Raw genomic sequence first — 25910 nt, forward strand, 5'->3', positions numbered from 1 at the left:
CTTATCTTTTATGGATGGACATGCCGGATATAACCAAATTTTCATTGCCAAAGCCGACGTCCACATGACTGCCTTTCGCTGCCCGGGGGCACTCGGCACATACGAATGGGTTGTCATGCCATTCGGCCTCAAGAACGCTGGGGCCACATACCAATGAGCAATGAATACCATCTTTCATGATTTGATTGGCACCATCGTCGAAGTTTACATTGACGATGTTGTAATCAAGTCAAAATGCTGGCAGCCCATCTAGATGATCTACGACAGGCTGTCATTCGCATGCGCCAGCATAACCTCAAAATGAACCCTACCAAATGTGCTTCGGCGTGTCCGCGGGTAATTTTTTAGGTTTCCTCGTGCATCACCACGGGATTGAAGTAGATGAAAATAAAGCACGTGCAATCATCAATGCCCCATCACCGACGACGAAGAAGCAACTACAGCCCTTACTCGGCAAGATAAATTTTCTTCGCCGATTCATATCAAATTCGACGGGCAAAATGAAAGCGTTTTCTACGTTGTTGAAACTTAAGGACTCCGACAAATTTGAGTGGGGTGACGAGCATCAAACAGCTTTTACGCAAATCAAGGTCTCCCTTACAATGCCCTTTGTCCTTGTCCCACCTCGGCGCGGTAAGCCTCTCAAGCTATATATTTCGGGGGCCGAAGAATCCATCGGTTGTCTTCTTACGCAAGAGAACGAAATCGACCGGGAACAAGCCATTTTTTATCTTAGTCGAAATCTCACCAATTGGAGATCAATTATTCTGCCGTCAAGAAGCTTTACCTCGCTTTATTTTTCACCGCATCAAAGCTTAGGCATTACATGCTCCCGTCGGTCACCCAAGTTATTACCCAGACCGACATCATCCGCTACATGCTCACTCGACTAATAGTAAAAGGTCGAATTGGGAAATGGACAATGGCGCTGTCTGAATTCAACTTGCAATATATGCCCCAGAAAGCTGTCAAAGGTCAAGCACTGGCTGATTTCCTCGCCCACCATCCCTCACCGTATAGCTTCGAGGGCAACGACATCGAAATCGGCATGGTTGAAACGCGTGATAATTACTGGACGATGTACTTTGATGGCTCGAGTACTTTATCTTCGGCTAGTGCTGGAATTGTTATTCAATCCCTACACCATGATCGTTGGTACTCGAGCCATTATCATCGACCTTGGTATCCTTCACAACTTACGGGCGACCCGTGCCCTCATCTTCGGTGACTCCGAACTTGTGATTAACCAACTTAATGGTTTTTTTCGGTGCATGAGTTGTACCCTGGCACCTTACCACATGGTTGCCAGCTATTTGGCCGAATCCTTCGTCGGTATTACCTTTGAACATATGTCCCGGATTCATAACACCGATGCAGATGAATTGGCTCAAATCGCCTCCGGTGCACAACTCTTAAGGGGTAAGCTAGGTCGAGAAATACCCGTGTTACGACGGTTATACTCGGCCTTGGTTAACCAGCAAGTCCTCCGACGCGATAACGTGATACGCACAAGAGTCATGTCTTTACCTTCGTTGTTAGACCGACAAGACCCTATAAATGTTTATGCCATCGAGGCAATACCAGATGACTGGCGAATGCCCATTATGCGGTATCTTGACAACCCCAATGGCAAACACGATCGCAAGACAAGAGTTCATGCCACAAACTATGTCGTGTATCAAAATGAGTTATACCGAAAAGGTAAGGATGGTTTATTACTGCTATGCCTCGGCCCCCAAGAGGTTGCTCAGGCAATCACAGAGGTCCATGAAGGGATTTGCAGAGCTTATCAGTCCGGACGTAAAATGCGATGGCTGCTTCGACGACATGGCTACTTTTGGCCAAGTATATTAAAGGATTGTATCGAGTTCGCACGAGGGTGCATATAGTGTCAGATTCATGGTTCTATACAAAGGGTCCCGGCCAAGTCATTACACTCGATCACTAAACCATGGCCGTTTAGATGATGGGTTATGGACGTAGTCGGTAAAATCACACCATCTTCTGGGGCTGCCAAACATGCATGGATACTGGTAGCAACCGATTACTTCACTAAGTGGGTCGAAGCGAAATCGTATGCCGAGTTAATGTCTAAAGATGTTTGCGACTTTGTGGAAGAACACATCGTGACCAGATTCGGCGTACCAGAAACGATCATAACTGACAATGGCACAATTTTTACAGTCGAGAGGTTTAAAGAATGTACGGCAAGTTTGAAAATTCAGCTTGAACAGTCTACACCGTATTACCCATAAGCAAATGGGCAGGCCGAAGCGAGTAATGTTGGAAATATGCCCTGAAAGTCAATCTTTGGAAGAAATCTTTCAGGACAAATATGGATGTATGGATGAATCTTATACATCAAATGGCAAAGACACGAATTAGGACTATCTCAATAAACGAAATATGTCCTAAATAATGTATCCATGGACAATGGATCGATTGAAGAAGTAATCTAATGATGTTAGACTACAGAGACCTTCTTCATATAACCAGATGTCCAAAAAGGTTCCTGATCGTTGGATTGTCGGAGGGATACTGACAATGCGGAGACCGGTACATACTATGTCTGCTTCAATTGGAAGGATGGAAAGTCTCACCCCATTCGTGTTGTGACACTAAGACAAGTATGTAGGTGCTCATTAAGGGAATGAGTTCACTGAACACAATCAAACGGGAGTACTTGCATGGAGGTCTACTCACATGTCAAGCAAGTAACTCTAATGGTTGGAAAGATGTAAGTAATCCTTAGACCTGAGGCATCGTCGTTGTCTTGTGGTTAAGTACTTAATCTTTGATTATGTCAAAGTCTCCCCATTCGAGGGTGTCCACGGCATAATTGGGGTTAAGCCACTTAGTCATGAAGGCAAGTGTATGCGCAACAAGGAATCTCTAATCCTCGATAAGAGAGGAAGAATACTCTAAGATATGATTCGGGAATCTTCGGCCGAAGTATCGAGCGTAATAAAGGAAAGCGTTCCTATACGACTCAATTGGATCATATAAGAAGGAATAATCACATTAGGGGTTTGACATGATATATCCATACCCTAATGATGTGATTGAGAGTATTGTATTAGAGAAGGATTGAATTACATTGTAATTCCAACTGACTAGGTTCTTTGAATAAACTTCTACATTAGCTTGGGTAGCTATGACATATGGTTAGATGTCACTCATAGCTTGTGAGTTCTTCTAGATGATTAGATGTAGTCGTCAAAGAAGAAAGGTGAATTAAAATGAGGTTTTAATTCACTAAGTGATTGAATTAAATATAAGCAATTGGATTAATGCCAATCACCTCACTGCCTTGCTAATTAGAACCTAAAAGATTGTTCACCACAACACTATTGTAGTGAGTAACTAATGGATGATGGAAACAATTAATTGGATTAATTATGTGTTGTGATTAATTTAGAAAAGTCTAAAGAAATCATAAAAGCGATAAAGATCGTTTTGGGCTTAAAGAAACGTTCGGGTTTAATTAGGCCCATTGGGCTTTTATTCAAGCATTGGATGACTTGAAATAACAAAAGCCCAAAGCCCAAAAACAACACAAAGGGGCCGGCCACTTTAGGTGAGGAAAGGTGAGATATTTAGTCAAGTGTTGACTAGGTTTTCTTTTTGTCTATATAAGCAACTTTATAGAGATAAAGTTCATTAGGGTTTTTGTGAGTTTTGAACAACAAAAGAGGCAAAAGAAAATAGCCATCTTGAACCACAAAGGCCGGCCACTAAAAGGGGGTTTTTACTAACATCTCTTACACCCTTTTGGTTATTCCTTCATCCTTCTCACTACACTAGTGGGTGAGGATCTTTAGAGGTTTCCTACTTTGGGAACTTGAAGAGAACCTAGGAGCACTTATTGTAACAAAGTGGAGGAGGCAAGGAGGGAAGCTAGGCTCAAGGATTTCAAGGAGCAAAGGCCTTGGAGGTGGTCCATCCTTGGTCTTAAGTCTAGATCAAGAGGTATAAGACTAACCTTCACTTTGTTCTTGATTCTAAAATTGTTTTGATGCATTATATATAAACCTATGAACCTTGAAGGGGATTTGCATGACTATAGCTTTGATAATTTGTTATAAATGCTTCCGCTGCTTTCGTATATTAAATTTGATTTGTATATGCATGTTAGTCATTATGAAATCCCATTCTAGAATCTCATAAATTTCCCTTCAAGTGGTATCAGAGCCAATGGTTTATGTATAATGTGTCCTTTTGGATTTTATGCATATGGGTATTAATGTTATGCATGACATATTTATTGTTTCATTCAAAGTATGTTTGTCTTTTGTTTTTCAATAGTTGAAAAATGTTAGTCAAAAGTTGAGAAAGATATGTTTGCAAAAGTGTTTTGTATACATGAATGAAAAATGAGTTTAGAACTAGTTTGACATATTATTTCTTCATTTAAAAGTATGTTTGTCTTTTGTTTTTCAATGGTTGAAAAATGTAAATCAAGAGTTGAAAAAGATATGCATGTAAAAGTTGTTTTGTATGCATGATTGAAGAATTAGTCATGAACAAAATTTGGGGTTTTGTTCAAAAGGGAAGGCATGGTTTTGGGGGTGGTTTTTTGGGTTGTGTTTGTGTTTTATTGTAAACCACTCACACATCCTATTAAAGCTTAAAAGTAGTGTTCTTGTCACTTTTGTTTTTGGGTTTGAAAAATCACCAAGAATGTACAAATCTTGAAATTGTGTTCATGGTTTTGTTCTTGGTGTTCATGGTTTGGTTTTGGGTGAAAATAGTTTTAATTGGTTTTCATGCATGGTTTTATGGTTTTGGATGATGTTCTTACCATCCATAACCATATTAAAAACTTATAAAACCCTAGACTTGACTAGGAGGATTTCCATCACCCATCTCACCTAAGTTTTAATGGCAAAACCAAGTGACAAGTAAAATTTAATTTTTCTTACATAATGTGGCTTTTAATGCATGTTGTGTAAGATTGTGTAAGAGAACTCCCATCCCCTTAATGTGGCCGGCCTCCCTAGTGGATTTATCCACTTGTGGGGCTATTTTGTAATCTTTAAAAAGTTGATATTTACTTTGAAATATTTACGGTTTTACCCCTAACTTTTCATATTTACATTTAGGCCCCTACTAACTAGAAAGTTAAAATATTTGATTTTAATTTTGTTAGTTGTTTAAACTCATAATTATATTATGCCCATATGCACTAAATCTAAATGTTTATGTTGCATTCCATTATGATTATTTAAATGTGTTTAGGTAGTTATAAAATGGATGACTTTGGACTTATGCCTTAAACGATAATTGAGCTATATGATAAGGCGCTAAAATCAAATTGTTTGAACCTTGGGAATGTGTTTTAATTACTGTTTAATTGGACCTTGTCACGTTTGACGTTAATCTTTCTCTCCCCTTTTAGTATATGTAATTTATAGGAATTTGTACAAATCGGTTTGTAATTCTTATTACTTCTTAATCTCTATTCGTTAGTGGATTCACTCTAGTGCTAGACTAGAGTTTCTTTAACTATTGGTAAGGAGACATAACTAAAAGAGGGTTTTGACATGAGATTAAAGATTAAAAGGGTCCAATGCCCAAATTAGCTATGAATGATTGTCTTTCATTTCTAATGGCTCAATTAAAATGGTTTTAATTGGATTGATAAGCACGTAATTAAATTGACACAACCTCCCCGAGTTTATATTCAACAATGATGGCTCGTTGTTGCAATAACCTAATAAGTCCATAGTCATCCAAGAGCCTAAGATAACTATAAAGTCCAATTTCAAAGGAATGCAAAAACCATAGTAGTAGTAGTTACTTCCAATATTTGAAAAATTTGTTTTTGATATTGATTTGTTTTTTCTCAAAACAAATAGTGGGAGTATCATACGCTACTAGACTATAATGAATACAATTAGTAGTTATATAAATATCTCCAATATTTTGAAAAATGTTTTGATATTGATTTGTTTTATGAAAACGAATAGTGGGGATATTATATGCTACTAAATTCATTAACTTTGGACTAGTAGTTATAATAGGACAATTTATTTGATTGTGATTAAATAAATAAAATTGATGAGACCTTAAAATCCCTCAACCAAACAATATTAAGTTGTAAGCGTAAAAGTGCTTAGAACACTTTTTCGTGGCCTTCCACCGTGGTAGCTCCAAGCGTTTATGACTTGTACACCGCCTTCACCCTATCATGGGGAAGTGACAAAGTGCATGCTTATATTCAGGAGGAGTTTATTTAAAACATTTGATGAGGTTAAGGTAGGCAACGAGTATGGCCAACATCGTATCATCGTGAGGTCATGCTTGAACCCCTAGCTAAACCGGCATGGTGGGAAAGAACTTAACTAAGAAACATAATGCCAACATCGTATCATCGTGAGGTATTATTTTCTAGAGGCCAAAAAGATGGGTAATCACAAGAGGTTGTTGTGAATGGGTACTTGTACCCTCTCATTATTATTGTTGCTAGCCGACATCGTATCATCGTGAGGTGGGCTTGGTAATAGTGAGCCTCCCATAACCCGCTAGGAGCTTTCTTTGAAATCTCCCGGATTCCATTATGGGGGATATGGAATTTGCCAAAAATGGTGGGTGGTGTCATTCGGTTTAAAGACCCAAATCGTTTGACTTAAACAACAATCAATCTAATTATTTTATTTGTTTATGTATATAGATATGGTTGGAAGCACACTCGCGAAAATACTCGACAAACATTGCCTAGAGGGGCACAATTTCCCATCATGGTATCGTAATGTCAAGATTCTCCTAACCTTGGAGAAAATTGTTTACGTACTAGACAAGGCTCCACCTCACATACCTCTTGGCCCTGACGCCACTGAGGATGAACGTGCTAAGTATGACAAGCACGTTGAGGATGATACACAAGCCAAGTGCTATCTGTTGGCTTCCATGAATGAGGAGCTACAGAGACAGCACGAGGGCATGGACAGTGCATCTTCCATAATACTCCATCTTACGGAGTTATATGGTGAAGGGACGCGCAACCGTCGCTTTAGCACTGTCTGTGAACTTGTGAAGACCAAGATGGTCAAGGGGGCTCCAGTGCATCAACATGTACTGAAGATGATAGGATTCATTGAACAATTGGAGAACCTTGGTACTCCACTTGACGGGGAATTAGCCCAGGACTTCATATTGGCTTCTCTTTCTGATTCATTCTCGCAGTTCGTAATGAACTACAACATGAATAAGATGGATAGCACTCTCTCCGAGTTACTAAACATGTTAGTAACCGCCGAGAAGACTATGAAGAAAGAGAACGTTGTAGGGACTGCTGCAGTAGCCTACAATAAGCCATCCTCTTCCAAGGCCAAGCCGCAAGGCAAAGGCAAAGGGAAGGAGAAGAAGTCCCCCACTCCTAAGCCGAAAGGAGGAGTGAGGAAAAAGAAGGCAATGGAGCCCAAAGGGACTTGCCACCACTGTGGAAAAGAGGGGCATTGGAAGAGGAATTGCAGGTTATACCTTGCAACTCTTAAGGACAAGCCACAAGGTATGGTTTGTGTTCTTATCTTCAATTCTAATTGTTAGATCTTCTAAATATTTATATTTGATATAAAGGGCTAATCACTTGTATAATTGTATATAGGTGGAGGAGCCAAGTAGAAGAAGAACAAGCAAGAAAATGTGGTGAAGGGTTCGGCCACTATGTTTTTTGCTAACTACTTAGGAAGTTTTGTTAGGCATTTAAAGATTGTCTTTAAACTTTCTTATTTTGTTAAGAACTAATTATATGGCTTCATTTGATGGAAGGCCACTATTAGTGCCTAAATGTATAAAGGCACTTATATTAGTCTCTAAATGTATAGAGCTAATACCTTTTGTATTAAACATTATGAATGTTTGAACTATCATATTAATGTAATGTGAAGTATGCCCTTTTAATATACTATTTCCTTAAAGTAGTGTTATGAATTGAAAATTGTCTTGTTGTATCCTAGATGAGATACAAGAGTTATATCACTTAATTGTAATGTGATAAACCAAACTTTAGATTTATCAATTATGGATAGATCTCACATGTAGGACATAAAAGGATACAATGAATCTTTAGATTTGGTTCCATTTGTCCACTTATGAGTTCTATATGAATTGACAAAAGTCTAGAGAATCCTTTCTTGAAGAAAAGGAAGATCACATTACAATGATATAAGTAATAAGAAAAACGTTTCTTATAAGGTTATCACTTGAAACACAATGATCAAGATCACTCTTGATTCAATTAATAGTTTTGAACAATTAATTGGGCATTCTTAAAATTGTTTTAAAATGTAAATTGTGTTAGTGATTAAACCAAGAAAGAAGTGTCTAAATCTATAAAAGGTTTAAAGACTTTAGTCACTTAAATAACAAGACATTAAACTTAGTGAAGATTGAAACAAATAAGCTTGAAATGTTTCAAAGCTACTACACAATGTCTTCTACCAATATAATCCACTTTTATACATTTTGAATGTATGAAATGATTTCTCATTAAAGTCATGAGAAATAGTGGGAGGATTGAAAATGGATATAAACTTGAATGTGATTGGTTTATAGTTGTCTAAAGAATAATAGTACTTGACTATTATTAAGAGTTTGTAATTTTAATTGTTAAAAGGACTCAAGCTCTTCAAACGTTAAAAATCTATGTTGTGTAACATTTAAAGAATAGTCTTTGAATGTTGGTTTCGTCAACCTAGCATAAAATGGTTATATGTTGGGAGTTGTCCATCATTCTCTTTTATGAGAACATGCTAATAACAAAGCATATGGACAAGTTGATGAAACAAAAGGGAATAAGTTTCAAAATGAGTCACAACATATGGTTTAACAACTAGACAATCCAAATTCAACATCTCATGTAACGATATTGCTCTATGTAGTTTTGATAGAGAATTATATCAACCACCTAGAAGGAATGGTTGAGTATCTATATCCTTAGTAGGAGCCATACTTCCACTAAGGAATTAGATAATTCTTATATGACTACATTAAAGGTCTTAGTATGACTAAAACTTTTAGTATGGTGTATGACATCGTATAATTAAATGAATAGACTTGATAAAACAAGTCACATATTCAAAAGGAATTACTTTAGAAGGAATTCTTTTGTATGTGATTCATTTAAATAACTTGTGTTAGCTAGGGTTGTTGATGGTCTCAAAATTGTTGAGATATCATCAATAAGCTAATGGATCTCAATGGATCCAAGACAAGTTAGTGGGAGCAACACGCATTCAAATCAAGAAAATATAAGTGTTATTTTTGAATGAATGCTAAGTTACAACAAGGCCAGTGGGAGTGATGTCATAATTTGAGCAACAAGATATGAATAAAGTCTATTTGATAGACTTGATGAAACATAGATGTTACTCGAAAATGACAAAACATGACACGGTCAATTTTGAAGTATAGACTTGAAATTGGACTTACTGATATAGCAAGGCTATCTCAATAATGTTATATGGGAATTAAATCTCAAATGTTGAAGATTTAAGAAAGCATTTTCCTATGTGATAAGAAATCACTTTCACAACCCTTATAATGAATGTGTCATAAAATCACAAAAGGGACACATGTGTTGACTTGTGAAGTAGATATCCAAAAGTGAAGAAACCACTGAGTTTATCACTTTAAGATATTACTATATCCCAGGATCAGAACCAAAGCAACTGATAGAGTATTATTGCCTTTAAGAAAGAAACATCAGAGTGGGACTCTGGAAGCGTGCATTCACTTAGGTTGTTAACCAAAGTGAAAATAAGCCATTTTAACAAATGGAACTTCATGATGGATGAAGTACTAATCATATGAATGAATTGTTAGTATTGTACTACAATGGTCTCAAGCTTGGAGCAAAGTTTGTATAAAGTATACAAACGAAATATATGTCGATATATAGTTTTAGAAACTGCTTCAAAAAGGTGTTTTGAATGAAAGGGGTTCTTTTAGAACCCATGATTGAATCCAAACCATAAGGTCGTTAGTAGAGTACTACGACGTAATGGGGCGATAGCTCAAGCCATGGAATCAAGGTCTCATCAAAGTATTCGAACACAATAAAGAGACATCATCTAATGTTTTGGAAACATTAGATAAGTAAACCCCTTTTGAATAATAAAAGGGATTAATACATAACCAAGTTAACCTACGAGCATAAACTCTCTCAACAAGATGTATAAGATACACTAGGGATTGACTTTAGTGCAAGTGGGAGATTGTTGGAAATATGCCCTGAAAGTCAATCTTTGGAAGAAATCTTTCAGGACAAATATATGGATGTATGGATGAATCTTATACATCAAATGGCAAAGACACGAATTAGGACTATCTCAATAAACGAAATATGTCCTAAATAGTGTATCCATGGACAATGGATCGATTGAAGAAGTAATCTAATGATGTTAGACTACAGAGACCTTCTTCATATAACCAGATGTCCAAAAAGGTTCCTGATCGTTGGATTGTCGGAGGGATACTGACAATGCGGAGACCGGTACATACTATGTCTGCTTCAATTGGAAGGATGGAAAGTCTCACCCCATTCGTGTTGTGACACTAAGACAAGTATGTAGGTGCTCATTAAGGGAATGAGTTCACTGAACACAATCAAACGGGAGTACTTGCATGGAGGTCTACTCACATGTCAAGCAAGTAACTCTAATGGTTGGAAAGATGTAAGTAATCCTTAGACCTGAGGCATCGTCGTTGTCTTGTGGTTAAGTACTTAATATTTGATTATGTCAAAGTCTCCCCATTCGAGGGTGTCCACGGCATAATTGGGGTTAAGCCACTTAGTCATGAAGGCAAGTGTATGCGCAACAAGGAATCTCTAATCCTCGATAAGAGAGGAAGAATACTCTAAGATATGATTCGGGAATCTTCGGCCGAAGTATCGAGCGTAATAAAGGAAAGCGTTCCTATACGACTCAATTGGATCATATAAGAAGGAATAATCACATTAGGGGTTTGACATGATATATCCATACCCTAATGATGTGATTGAGAGTATTGTATTAGAGAAGGATTGAATTACATTGTAATTCCAACTGACTAGGTTCTTTGAATAAACTTCTACATTAGCTTGGGTAGCTATGACATATGGTTAGATGTCACTCATAGCTTGTGAGTTCTTCTAGATGATTAGATGTAGTCGTCAAAGAAGAAAGGTGAATTAAAATGAGGTTTTAATTCACTAAGTGATTGAATTAAATATAAGCAATTGGATTAATGCCAATCACCTCACTGCCTTGCTAATTAGAACCTAAAAGATTGTTCACCACAACACTATTGTAGTGAGTAACTAATGGATGATGGAAACAATTAATTGGATTAATTATGTGTTGTGATTAATTTAGAAAAGTCTAAAGAAATCATAAAAGCGATAAAGATCGTTTTGGGCTTAAAGAAACGTTCGGGTTTAATTAGGCCCATTGGGCTTTTATTCAAGCATTGGATGACTTGAAATAACAAAAGCCCAAAGCCCAAAAACAACACAAAGGGGCCGGCCACTTTAGGTGAGGAAAGGTGAGATATTTAGTCAAGTGTTGACTAGGTTTTCTTTTTGTCTATATAAGCAACTTTATAGAGATAAAGTTCATTAGGGTTTTTGTGAGTTTTGAACAACAAAAGAGGCAAAAGAAAATAGCCATCTTGAACCACAAAGGCCGGCCACCAAAAGGGGGTTTTTACTAACATCTCTTACACCCTTTTGGTTATTCCTTCATCCTTCTCACTACACTAGTGGGTGAGGATCTTTAGAGGTTTCCTACTTTGGGAACTTGAAGAGAACCTAGGAGCACTCATTGTAACAAAGTGGAGGAGGCAAGGAGGGAAGCTAGGCTCAAGGATTTCAAGGAGCAAAGGCCTTGGAGGTGGTCCATCCTTGGTCTTAAGTCTAGATCAAGAGGTATAAGACTAACCTTCACTTTGTTCTTGATTCTAAAATTGTTTTGATGCATTATATATAAACCTATGAACCTTGAAGGGGATTTGCATGACTATAGCTTTGATAATTTGTTATAAATGCTTTCGCTGCTTTCGTATATTAAATTTGATTTGTATATGCATGTTAGTCATTATGAAATCCCATTCTAGAATCTCATAAATTTCCCTTCAAGTAACAAAGTGTTGATCGGCATTTTCACGAAAATAATAAAGGAAAGGCCTGGCATGTGGCACTTAAAGTTGAATGAGGCTTTATGGGCATATCGAGCATCACTCCGATCGGTGACCGGGACAACCCCGTATGCACTAACCTACGGACACGATGCAATGTTACCAGTCGAGTTAAGCATAAATTCGTTGCGAATGATTGAACAAAGTAGTATGTGCAACGCCGAATATAATTAGTCCATGAGACAGGAGTTAGAAGATTTAGAAGAAGCGGACTTAACACTTATAACCTGCTGGTGGCACAAAAACAGATTGCTGAGCGAGCCTATAATCAAAAGGTTAGACAGAAAACATTTGGCGAAGGAGAATTAGTTTGGCAAACGGTGTTGCCCGTAGGAATTAAAGACCTCAGGTTCGGCAAATGGTCGCCAAATTGGGAAGGGCCGTTCGTCATACATAAGGTTTTTGACAAATGCGCATATCATCTTAAAGACCGGACCGGTTTAGTTCACAGATTACCAATCAATGGGAAGTTTTTAAAGAAGTACTATTCGGTCACATGGGAAATGCGGGAATAGAAATTCATTTCATTAAGATTGATAGAAGAATACACAGATTGAGTAGGTCGATCAGGTTACATTTAAATAAATTCAGGGCGAAGAAGGGAGAAGAGTTTCAAGAACAACCTTCACCTCCAGCCATCTCACTTCGCCCATTATGACTTCAGCTTGCCGATTCCACTTGTTCATCTTTAGCTGCTCGACTTCCTTGACTTTAGCCCCGTATTCGGTTAAACAAGATTTGCCACTCGACTTAAAGTCTTTCGTAAGATTAGAAGCAATTGCCGACCTTTGAGTTTGGAGTTCGGTAATTTGGCGGTTGATGTCGACCAGTTTCTCTTTCTTCGACTTCAAGGCTTCAATTTTTGGGCGAAGGGCGTCTCGAGCAGCAGTCACAGCGTTCAAGTCAGCTTCGACATGGATATCTTTTTCAAAAATGGCAAAAAACTCTCAGGTTTGCTCCAAGGTAGAAGACGCTTGAGTGATGGCTTCAGTACTCAAGAGACCTTCAACGGCAAGATCATTAAGACACTCACCCACGAAGTCGAGACCCTTACGTTCAAGAATTTGTGAAGCTGAAAGAGAAAAGAGTTCTTGTAGCTTAACAAGCACGTTGCATTCGGCTGTCGAGGAAGGCTCGACTATGGTCGCCGAAGGGCCAGCCGCCCTCGAAGTGGTCGAGAGAAGGGCGTTAAATTTGACTTCCTATGAAGGTTGCATGAAAAGGAGTCGTCAGAATAAGCTAAATCTTCAGAAAATAAGAAGAGGAAATGATAGACCTGCCGAGAAGAGACTTCGGCCATGTCTACCGGTTCGTTGCTCGAACCTAGAGAGCTCAATGGCCGAGCCCAATGTTTTAAGCTACTTCTCAATTCACGCGGTCGATGAAGGTTATCTACATTTGACGGCCACTGAGGTGGCCAAGAGATATAGATAACGCCCCTCGGCGCATAAAATTTTCGGTGAAATGAAAACGCGAGCACCTGACATTTAATATTTTTCTGGTTTAGAATTCTTAGGCAGGAGAGTGATTAAGAGAACAATAATAAGGGTGCTTACGTAGGCAGAAGTGGCTTCTTGGGGAATGATGCCTAGGTTTTGATCCTGTGGATGAATTGGCGTCTCCGCCGTTGCTTCAGTTTCAACAGTAAGACCCTTTCCATGATCGGCCACAGGGGGATCAACCTGGCCGATCGTTTCGAACACAGGAAGTGGATTGGTTGGTCGAGGATGACTTTCCAGCGGAATTTCGTCACTCTCGTCATCCTGGAATAAAGTGTGTTAGAAATTCTAACATTAATTGAAGAAGAAAATTACCAACCACACAATTATACCTCCAAGATGATCGCTGATTGTCTTGGAATCTTGGAGGGTGTTTTCTTCGCCACCGAAGTCATTTTCTCCAAGACAGGGGCAACGATTGGCTCCAGAGCTGTCATTTTCTCGACTAGTGGAGAAATGGTTGGTTCGGTTGGTGGCGGAGGAGTCGTTGGCTCGACCAGTGGAGCATTCCTTGGCCCGGTCACGACTGGAGGGTCAGGACGAGCTTTGGGTGCCTGACTTGTAGGAGCCAGCTGCACGACCGTCGGGATGTGTACGGCTGGGGTGGAAGGAGAAGCATCGGGAGTGGCTGTTCCCGTCGTTTGGCTAGAGATGACATGAATTTCTCGTTGCCCTTTGTTTGCCAATTTCTTGACGCGTTTTGTAGGACGAGGGACTGCAGCGGCCGTCTTAGTTTCCTGTCGGGGTCGTTTGCTCGGCTTAGAAGAAGGGATTGCCTTTTTCTTGGCTGCAATTGCAGCCATCGCTTCTACCTTTTTCGACGCTCGGCTGCCTGAGAATTGAAAGCCAAGTCAATAACAATAAGGATATATATATCTAAATATATAAAGGAAGCTATATACCAAAGGTAGCCTCTATAGGTTGAGGAGCAGGAGCCTTATGAGGACGATCGCCGAAGATCTTGTTAATGACATCTTCGACTGGTGCGCTGAAAAAGCTATGAGTGTATTCTTCCCACCAATCGCCAAAGGTATCGGTGCTAAGAGATTTTGGACTGACCGGTCGAAGGAGAAATTTTTGGCATCTTTCATGGAACTCATTTTTGGCGTCATTGCATTCCTTTTCTGAAGAACCAGGTTCGCGTCCGCGGCTTATGATGGATCGTGAGGAGAGAAGGGGGACCGGGTAACCTTGGAGGTAGCTAAGCTGCCGAGCGAGGAAGTTGGGATGATACACTTCCCAACCCGCTCGGCGACCATCACAGCCGAGAGGCAGGTCGCGGGTAAGCACAAAAGACCCTCAAGATTGACGAAGGTCAACATCTTCATCTATGCCCCACGCTGATGTAGGAAACTTGATCGATGAAGGGTATTCTCAACGACGACAGATCAAGAACTCGTCGTTAGAAAGATTGTCGAGAGCGAAAAAGTATCTGAACACCTCTTTAGCTTGGTGAGGAGGTGTTAGTCGAGAAGCCAGCTGAGGGCCGAGCGCTTCCGTGGGCGAGAAATCAGCAATCGTTGGCCGAAGAGGGGCGAAGTAGACCTGCAGCTAGAGTTGGAAGACCCAGAGGGGACCATTCTAGTGCGGGTCGACCTTATCTAGGATCGTCTCGGCCAAGTAGCGTAGGAGATGGGCGAGAATGGCTAGGATGAGTGCCAGAGTGTGACCGCTAGCTAGGGCTTCGGCCACTGGCATGTTTTCGACCAGACACTTATTGGATTTGGTACAACAGATAAATTTGTTATACTAATAAAAGAGGAAAGCCTCGTGTTCCCCTTATCGCAAAGCCTCTTCTCCTCGGCCGACAAAATAGAGATAGAGGGTGTTATAGTTGAAGAAGTTCTTATGAAGTTTGTGAACATTTTCTTTCGAGGGTGCTTGGCCTTCACCGCTCAGCGTCTCAAGGGCCCGTTTGTCGAAAAGTGCCTTTAGGTCAAGGTTCGACGGGTACCCAGAGAGGGCGGCGTCGATTGGGATTCCAGTCGGGGAAGTCCCCAAGATGGCAGTAATGTCAAGGATGGTGTGACCAATGGGGTTGAGAGGGAGGATCGTGGTGTTGGTGGCCGAACACCAGAAACATAAGGCTGCTAGGAGGAACTCTTTGTCCAGGACGACTTCTATGGATGAGAAGTGAATGGCGTCGTAGATGCCTAGGTCTTTCCATTGCTCGTCGAAGAGTTTTTCCATTCGTACGACCCAAGCTGCCTAGGCTGTAGTGGTCGAGGGCCATGAACCTTGAGGCTTTGCCAAGTCCCACTTCAACCATTCAAACCCTTGCAGCAAAGGTGATAGGCAGTGCTTCTTGAGAAGTTCAGTGATGGTTGGTGGTACCGCCGTTTTGAAGAGAGGACCAAGGATTTGATGATGGGTGCTCATGTCACTTTCAAAACGTATGGTTTTAATCGAACTTCGATCAATAATTTTTTGGCATTGGTCACATTCCTTGGAAAGCTTGGAGATGAAGAATGCCATTGTAAGTGGGTTGAAGATGCGACACGAGAGGAGTTTTCTGGGTTGGGGGTTTGAAGACGAAGATCTGGAAGAAGGGGATTCACTGGAGAGTGATGGCAAGAAATTTCAGAGAATTTGAAAACGTACAGTATAAATGAGAGAATTTCAGTATTTATAGAATTGTGGAAGGAAGAGCAATCGTTTGAAATTCAAAATGAAGGGTAAAATCGATTGAAGAATTCGCTAATCATTATGAACATTCAGAGAATCCAGTTGAGAAGATCAAAGGTTTCGTGTTTTGGGGGGCACACGATTGCGTGTGGCGGCGAGTTTACGGTGAAAGACGTTTTGGCGTCTGCACGATGCTGAATGGTTCGCGGATCAAGGTGGCATGGTTGTTTAGCAACAAGGTCATGATGGTAAGACGGTTCAATGAGCCGCACACTTTAAACGTCACTATTAGGGGTTAGCCGTGTTAAAGGATGCCACGTGGTGGATTGGTTAGCAGGATCAAGATCGTGCAATCGTGCTCCATAAATGCGCCTTGGAAATAGAGTATTTGGATTCTGAGTATTAGTTTCACTTCTTCAAGGTCGGAGCTCGACCAGAGAATTTAGGTCGAAGATCTCAGAAGCGAGGGGGCAATGTTTAGGCCCAAAATATTGGTTTGGGCCGAGTGTGGAATCATTCTCGGCCCGGAAGGATTTATTGTTAGGGGTCGTCTTGTTCATGGGCCACTTAATTAGAGTCGGTCGAGCCCCATTAGGAAAAGAAGCGGTCTGGATAAGGAAGATGAGTGGGAAATTCTGCGTTTAACAGAAATCCTGATGTGATAAGGAGTCCCGGTGAGATGAGGAGGTCGAGACACATTTTGAATACAGCCTGATAGAAAGGCTAGGTCCAAAATCCTGATGGGAGTAGGAGTACTCGAGATGGTGTTTGATTAGAAGAAGAAGTTCTAATCCGAGTAGGGTTTAACTACTCGGATTAACTCTACTTAGGAAGTATCTGATGCTATAAATAGAAGAGGCTGTGAATTGTTCAACCCTCCCAACTCAACACACAATTGCCCTACGCAAACTCTCTCAACAACTTTGAGATTTTTTTTATTTTCTCTTTTCACTGACACATCTTCCGTTGGCATCAACAGCACTGTGAAAGCAACCGGTGATATCTTCAGTCGGCATAGATAGCTCTGTCGCCGTAGAATCAGCCGATCTCGCAGCATCTTCCGGTGGCATCAACAACATTGTGGCGATGACGGTTGGTTACCTATCCAAGTCTTGGTCGAGAAGGATTTCTGAATCCTTATTGATCGAGGTCATCTCATTAGCCTTTTCGGCGAGGTGAGGTGTTACAACTTACTGAGCTCGGCGCATTGCATGCCGAGTTATTTTATGATTGGATACTCTCAAGTGGGATTTAGAGTTCGGCATTCAGATGGTCGAACCACGTTCACTATTAAGACTTATATCCGCTTTGAGTATTTGTGCCCTTACACTTTGGTGTCGATTCGGCGTGAGTTTACTCTGACAAATACCATCATTGTGACCGAATCCAACGATGACGATTCGTGAACTTCATAAGAATAGTAGCCTTGTCTTCAGGTTCGAGAACCCAAGAGGCCGAGACGTGTTCCTTCCTCGGTCGCAATCGCAGGACGCAGAAGTCAGCCGCGCACCCAACGCAACATCAACAAATTTTACTCCTCGGTCGAGCTCGGTCGACGAGTTGCCACGCCCCTCATTCAACCGAAGGACGTAGTTAGCTTATAGATTACTCGGCCTGCGCGCCACGTAGGCTTGGTAGTTTTTAGGGTCAACACATCCTTATGTTGGACTCCCACCATGCAAAGCGTGTTCTTTAGGGAAGTTGAATACTCAACCCTCATATACAAAGATTATTCACGACCCTCCTAAATTTCTTTAGAGGATTCAAGGGGACATTTGTGGACCTATCCAACCAACATGCGGACCATTTAGATACTTTATGGTGTTGGTTGATGCATCAACAAGATGGTCACATGTTTGCTTATTGTCCACACGCAACGCCGCATTTGCTAAACTCCTAACTCAAATCATTAAGCTAAGGGCTCACCACCCTGATTATTTGATCAAGTCGATTCGACTGGATAATGCTGGAGAGTTTACGTCACAGACTTTTGACGATTATTGCATGTCAGTAGGGATAAATATGGAACATCATATACCTCATGTTCACACCCAAAACGGCCTGGCAGAAGCTTTCATAAAGCGCCTTCAATTGATAACTCGGACTTTGGTTATGTGAACCAAACTGCCAGTATCTGCCTGGGGCTATGCAATATTGCACGCAGTTATGTTGGTTCGCCTGAGGCCCCGACCATTCACGGTTACAGTTGGTCACTGGATACGAGCCTGACGTCTCGCATTTACGGGTGTTTGGGTGCGCCATTTATGTGCCAATAGCGCAGCCGCTACGTACTAAAATGGGTACTCAGAGAAAAATGGGAATCTATGTCGGTTATGATTCGCCATCAATTGTTTGATACTTAGAATCATTGACAAAAGATCTCTTTACTGCACGTTTTGCGGATTGTCACTTTGATAAGACAGTCTTTTCGTCATTAAGGGGAGATAAGCATGCTAAAGTTCCCATAGAACACCGCAAATTGTCGTGGTATGCTCCCACTATGTCTCATTTAGATCCCTGCACTGCCTTGTTTGAAACTGAGGTTGTCGAATTATAGATCTTCAGAGCATTGCTCAAAGCATGCCGGATGCTTTTAATGATCTAGCAAAGGTGACAAGATCACATATACTCGCTGCAAACACACCCACAAGGATAGATGTAACCCATGTACGTCAACAACCCGCCTGGGAAGGCTGGACAGTCCTCGAAGGAGGGGAGGCCATAACTTCTATGCGGCAAGGTACATTGGCGGCTAGCCAATCATCTGCTCCGACCCTAAAGCATGGCAGACCCCTTGGTTCAAAGGATTCACAACCCCGGAAGAGGAAAATGGCACCAACTAGTGACCCTAGTTTAAATCTGACCATCGCTCACTCATCCGTTCCAACGCATGAGGTTATTCTAGATTATGGTGATGCTTCAGATGAAACATGCCGGCTTCCCGAGAATCACGAGATTTCGGTCCACTACACAGTATTAGATGAGGTTTGGAATAGGAATGAGATGATCGTAGACGATGCATTCTCGTACTCAGTAGCTACTGACATCATTCTTAGCGATGATATTGAACCACGTTTCGTCGATGAATGCCGATGTAGAACCTATTGGTCAAACTGGAAACAAGCAATCCAGGTCGAACTCGATTCGCTCGCGAAACGTAAGGTATTTTGAACTATCATTCATACACCACCATGCATGAAGCCCGTTGGCTACAAGTGGGTTTTCATGAGGAAGTGTAATGAGAAGAATGAAATAGTGTGATACAATGCACGCCTGTAGCGCAAGGCTTCTCTCAGCGCCTAGAGATTGATTATGAGGAGATGTATTCCCCCGTAATGGACGTTATAGCGTTCCGCTACCTAATCAGTTTGGTAGTTTTCGAAAAACTGAATATGCAGCTTATGGATGTGGTAACCGCGTATCTCTAAGGGGATCTAGATACGAAAATTTATATGAAAGTTCCAGAAGGACTTCCATTGACTGGCTCAAATAGTTCTAGACCATAGAACACTCTCTCAATTAGGTTGAGGATGTCACTCTACGGATTAAAACAATCCGGGCGGATGTGGTATAACTGTCTGAGTGAATATTTGACAAGTCAGGGTTATGTGAACAACGAACTATGCCCATGCGTGTTCATAAAGAAGTCACATTCTGGATTTGCAATCGTTGCAGTTTATGTCGATGATATGAACCTCATTGGAACTCACGCAGAGCTTGAGGAAATTGCTACACACTTGAAATCGGAATTTGAGATGAATGATCTTGGGAAAACTCAATATTGTCTCGGCCTGGAGATCGAGCATTGTTCAGATGGAATCCTAGTACATCAATCGAACTACACCTAAAAGGTGTTACGACGTTTTAATGAGGATAAAGCGAAGCTTTTAAGTACACCCATGGTCGTTCGGACTCTAGATGCTAAACGAGATCCCTTTTGTCCAAAGGAGGATGAGGAAGAGATTTTGGAACCTGAAGTTCTTTACCTAAGTGCAATTGGGGCTTTATTGTACTTGGCTAAGTGCACTAGACCTGACATCTCCTTTGTTGTGAATCTATTGGCTAGATATAGCAATGTGCCCACACGTAGGCACTGGAATGGTGTTAAAGACATTTTCTGCTACCTCAAAAGTACTACGGATTTGGGCTTGTTCTATACCCGTGAATCTCCAAGTGTTGCTGCCCTCTATGGCCCTCGGATTGATTCTCGCCTTACTGGTTACGCAGATGCTGGATATCTGTTTGACCCACATAGAGCACGTTCTCAAACGGGTTATGTCTTTACCGTTGGAGACACCGCTATATCTTGGAGGTTTACCAAGCAAACGCTAGTTGCAACTTCGTCTAACCATGCTGATATTCTTGCCCTACATGAAACATCGCATGAGTGCTTTTGGTTGAGAGAAGTTATGGAACATATTTGAAGCACTAGTGGTCTTACATCAGTCGTTAACCTTCCTACGACGATCTTTGAAGGCAATGCAGCATGTATCGAGCAGCTGAAAAAGGGATACATCAAGGGAGACAACACCAAGCATATAGCGCCAAAGTTCTTTTACTCATACCAGCAACAGCAGCATTAGAACATTGAAGTCAAGCAAATTCGTTCTGAGGACAACCCGGCCGATCTCTTTACCAAGTCATTGCCCAAGTTTACATTTTAGAAGCTCGTCCAAGGAATTGGTATGCGTAAATTATCTGAGTTGAATCGCTTGTAGTTCTCTTATTTAGAAGTTATGTCTAACTCAGGGAGAGTATCTAGAAGTATACTCACATGATCTTAATGTACTCTTTTTCCTACGTTTAGGAGCATTTTTCCCACTTGATTTTTGCTACCTAACGAGGTTTTAATGAGGCACCAATCCCGGGATGATCATACTCCGATGAGTTCACTACCTTTGTCCAGTTTGACGAGTGTTTAGACATTATGCATACTTTCTTACTTTTCTCCTTAGTCTATGGGTTTTCCCCATTCCTTGAGTTTTACCATAGCGAGGTCTTTGTGAGTTTTTACAAATGCATACTTCAAAGTAAATTTGAGACTCATGATCACCCGTTGTGCCGATGACTTTATCAGCTATTCTATATTATCTGCTGAAGATCTGATACGATGGTTTGTTGAGTATTTACACACTCAAGGGGGAGTGTTGCAGTCATATTTAGAATATGAATGTGATTGTGTAAATCCTAGGGAATCTGGGAGTGTATCTTATATTCCTATTAGGACTATATTACCTATTAAATGTTGTAATCCTAAAGGGAAAGGTTTTACCCTTTCTACTACTATAAATAAAGGCACAATGGGTGAATCAAACACACCTCACAATTAAATCAATCTCTCTTCTCCCTAAAGCTTGCCGCACCCCTCTCTCTCTAACCCTAGATCGCTCAATCAAATAAGCTTACAACATAATCATATTTCTCTTTTATTTCTCTACAAATTCCTATAATTGCTCCATTCAGTCATTCTATTCCTTTTCCTATAGTAATTGCTTTACTCAACATTTACTTCATTTTAAATTCCCTATAATTGCTCCATTCAACTTTTATTTCATTTTAAATTTCCTATAATTGCTCCACTCAATCTTTATTTCCTTTGAATTGCCTATAATTGCGAAATTCCGCCTTTATTTTCATTGAAATTCCCTATAATTGTGGCCACTTAGCCTTATTTCTCTTGAAGTTCTCTATAATTACTTACAATAAAATAAATAATTACAACATTTTAAGACTATAGTATAACTAGACTTAATATTGAAGAAGATATTATCTTTGATTTAGTTATAATTATATTTGTTTTACAAAGTATTCTATTTTTATAAATATAATTATATATATAATATATATTAAAATTTTAGGTAGCGTGGGGCGGGGCTATCAATGAAACGCCTCGCCTACGCCTTCGCCTTTTAATACATTGCATAATATTGGTATTCCCTTTTCAAATATCCTCTGCCCGGGAGCAAGAATTGCCAAAGGATCATAAGAAGACTTCCTCTGTGCAAAAACTTTCCATCGAGGGCCGAAGTGAGCTCGCCACTCTCCTTGGGTTCTGTAATGAGGTAAATATTGTTTGATACCAAGGTGGGCCCTAGCGCAGTATTCTAGTATTCTTTTATTTTGTTTTAGAATGTATTCTAGGCCGTCTGTTGCTTTCGAAGATACTGCAGAGGAGAGCAATGCCACTAGGTAGAATACATCTTCATCTGGTGTTACCATAGATGTGTTGTTGTTCCACCTGAAACAGAATATTAGGATTGAAGTTGAGAAATTTAGAATTTGAGAATTTTAAAGTACAAGTCATAAAACTATAGAAAAGTTACTTGGTTTTGTTGACTGGGTACATAAGGATAGGACCATTGATGTTGTCTGTGAGAATATTGCCAAAGACCTCATCAGCAAACTCATGTATCTTGCTTTTCGGAACAAGTAGGTTCATCCACGGGTGGGGAACGTCCCATAGTCCGTTTGCTCGGAGTTTTAGCTCCGACACATGCACTCTCTCTAGGAATTGCACATACGAAACTTCGGACAGGAAGAGGGTCGATGGGATATAGTGCAATTCTAACAGTAAGCTTTCGGTTATCTGCATACATGAAATATTTCAGTGTTCGTAGGATGAACTCAGAAATGTATTTTTCGTTTCAGTTAGTGTCACCTGATCTATGACATTCGTTTCGTCGGGGTTAAAGTATTTGGCCATTTCTAGGCAGTACAGTGTTTTTCCATCCGAATCGAATTGGCTGGCTTGCATTGGATCTTTAGGATTGAAAGAAGATCTCCAGTTGTTCAGGAGACCTGTTCTGTTAATTATTACAAATCCTTCAATGTAGTCAAATGAATTTTCAGATGCTATGAGATACTCTTGGTCTTTGGAAAATGCTGAGAAATCTGAGTACAACACTCTAATCCATTTCACCTGTCAAAATTAACTACATGATTAGAATTGATGTGTTTAAAAAACCGTATAATTATAATTAGGGAGTTCTTGTTAGCGCTTTGAAAAAGTCCTCCCTCACATTAAGTATGTACAACATTAGAGAGAAGTGCAGAATGACTTATTTGGAGTGCCAATAACGAACTCTTATAAATAAACAATATGATTTAAGCGGATTGTATATTACCATCTTTGGTGCTGGTTCAAGAGAGATTCTGGCCTGTGTAATTATGCCAAACTGACCTAGCCCTCCAAGAACACCATAGAAAAGGTCTGCATTTTTGCTCTTTGAGCACATACGTACTTCTCCTTTTCCTGCAATCGAAACTCAAATTATAGTACTCGCACATTTTTTCGCCGGGTTAAATTCGAATTGTTGCAATTGAGTGAGTATGAAGTTCAAAATGAAAGAATTTTAGTCACGTTCCACTTGATTCTTAACACACCGATACTTCATGAGCCACTCATTATTTAATCTACTTGTCATGTTCCACTTGATTCTTAACAGTGAAATTTCTTTTGAGCTCTTCTTTTATTATAATGTCAGATGAGTGCAACAACAGGGCAATCAGGAACGTTGGATTCTCAAAAATTGTCCCAGTTCAACGGCCAGGATTAATCAAATTCTAAAAAAATTCAAAAAACCATAAAAATTACCAAAAAAATTATTTAAAAAATTAAAAAAAAAACTTACAAAGTTCACACTCTAAAAATCTTACAAAATTTAACACACTTGCAAATTAAACATTTGAAATTACCCAAAAATCTAAGGCAATAATAATATGTGGGGACAAGACAAAGAAAACATTTAAAAAGAATATATATATATATTCGTGAATAGCAATCGCCTTTGCCCCTTCCCTTCCTCATTCCAAACAAGTGGACTTACACAAAGACAACTACTATTTAGATTGCACTACCCTTCAATTTCCACTGTCTTTCACAAACTGGTAGAGATGCTATTAAAAAACAAAGAACAAGACAAAATTTTGAAAGCAAAAACAACTTAAAATAGTTTTTAATTTCACTTTATTCACTCTTCTTCATTCATCTTTCTCTCTTTGTTTTCCTCTAGTGTTTAGTGTAAGACCAAAACATTTTATTTGACTACTTTACTGCCAAATAAGAGTATTAGATGGCGAAAATCCCCTTTGCCTTTTTCTGAAATGATGAGAGATGAGTGCTCTGTGTGTTTTGCCAAACAAGATCGCGAAAATCCCCTTTGCCTTTTTCTGAAATGATGAGTGATGAGTGCTCTGTGTGTTTGTTTGTGCTGCAATTTCAAGGAACTCTGTACTGTGAAAACATTCTTAGGAGGGCATAAAGTGGTTTTGCATACCTGTGACAACCTGCAGCTGGTAGACGTTATTGATCTGGGGACCATGCCGGAAGGCCTGACCACTGATGCCCGCGTATGATAAAGTCCCGCCGACCGTGAGATGAAGGTAATCGGTCCAAGATTTGGGTGCCAGCCCATGTTTGAGAGTCTCATGTAGAATATTTATCCACAACTCACCACCTGAAACGTCCACAAAAGGCTGCTCTCCAGTGTGAACCTGCATTTGCGGTCCCATTAGCGATTCCATGTTGATGACTACACCTCTATGAGCTTGTGCTTGGCCTTGGAGGGAGTGGCCATGGCCTCTGGCTGCAACAGTAAGCTCCGAAGCGGAACCCATGTCGAAAATAAGTTTCACCATTGAGGAGATATCGGAAACTGATTTCGGATGTAGGACTGCTAGTGGGAGGAACTGGTATGTATTGCCAAAGTCCTTTGCTGCATGATTGTTGTTGTTGAAACTAAAGTAGCCGTCTAGGCTCAGTGCCTCCAAAGCAGAAGTAACATCCAAGTGAGTTGTAGTAGTTGGTGTGGCAATGAGTTGGTTGGAACAAAGGTTGGTTGTTCTATCTGATATGCACCCCATGAATAACACAATCAAGAAAAATTTGAGGCAGACAATGTTATTCTGCCTGCGGAAGCTGTAAAATGGTGAGCCCATATGGTAAGTATTTTGAGGATTTTTAGAGAGAGAGAGAGAGAGAGAGAGAGAGGTTTTCTTGCTGATCTTTTGAGAGGCTAGGCAAAACAAAATGGTAGGTGTAAAGAGGAGCGTAAGAAAATGAGAGGTTTAGAAGACAATTTAAAGGGGAGGTTTTAGGCGGTATAGTCAAAACATATTTGCAATAGAATATATATAGACTATATACTAGTTTGTATTAGGTGTATTTAGGTTTGAGTAAGGAAAATACTTAGGTCAGGTCTAAGGAGCTTAATTATGAGGTCATGTATAACTTGAGTCAAGTACTATCCTTAGCGTAATGGTACATATACCAACTAATGTCCCAACCTTTTCGTTACTAATTGATGTGACACATAACATGGAGTTTCTTGTTGATGAAAAAAATAAATATGGATCAAAGTTGGTTCATCAATAAACAAATGAGACGTTTACAAATCAATTGCAATCGGATGAATGTCTTTTAGGACTTGTTTGGCAACACTTCAAATTTTGTGTTTTGTTTTTATTTCAGTAAAAGAGAAAGGGGAGATGTATGAGAGAAATGATGAGGAAAGAGGTACATATGTGGTAAAATGTGAAAGGAACCCTAAAGCGAAAAACAAAACCATAAAAACTACAAAATTAAGTTATGGTTTCACATAATTTTCTTCA

The 25910-nt window shown here is 40.0% G+C and overlaps 1 protein-coding gene and 1 long non-coding RNA gene across 2 annotated transcripts in view; both read right to left on the minus strand.

The window, feature by feature from the left end:
- LOC126593933 (uncharacterized) overlaps positions 1-21602 on the minus strand; it is a 31223-nt gene extending 9621 nt beyond the window's left edge. Inside the window, exon 1 of the long non-coding RNA XR_007613064.1 lies at positions 21537-21602. This is a non-coding gene — a long non-coding RNA (uncharacterized LOC126593933). The remainder of the gene's footprint in view (positions 1-21536) is intronic.
- A 272-nt stretch (positions 21603-21874) lies between these two features.
- On the minus strand, positions 21875-25555 carry LOC126592609 (cytokinin dehydrogenase 1-like). The gene is made up of 5 exons (XM_050258361.1): positions 24578-25555; positions 23426-23553; positions 22960-23220; positions 22625-22887; positions 21875-22539 (listed from the first exon to the last, which is right to left on the minus strand). Exons 1-5 carry the CDS (start codon positions 25236-25238, stop codon positions 22179-22181), a joined length of 1674 nt encoding a protein of 557 aa, XP_050114318.1. The 5' UTR covers positions 25239-25555; the 3' UTR covers positions 21875-22178.
- Between the last annotated feature and the right edge of the window lie 355 nt (positions 25556-25910).

The sequence above is a fragment of the Malus sylvestris genome, chromosome 12 (assembly GCF_916048215.2).
Source record: "Malus sylvestris chromosome 12, drMalSylv7.2, whole genome shotgun sequence".
Classification (NCBI taxonomy): domain Eukaryota; kingdom Viridiplantae; phylum Streptophyta; class Magnoliopsida; order Rosales; family Rosaceae; genus Malus; species Malus sylvestris.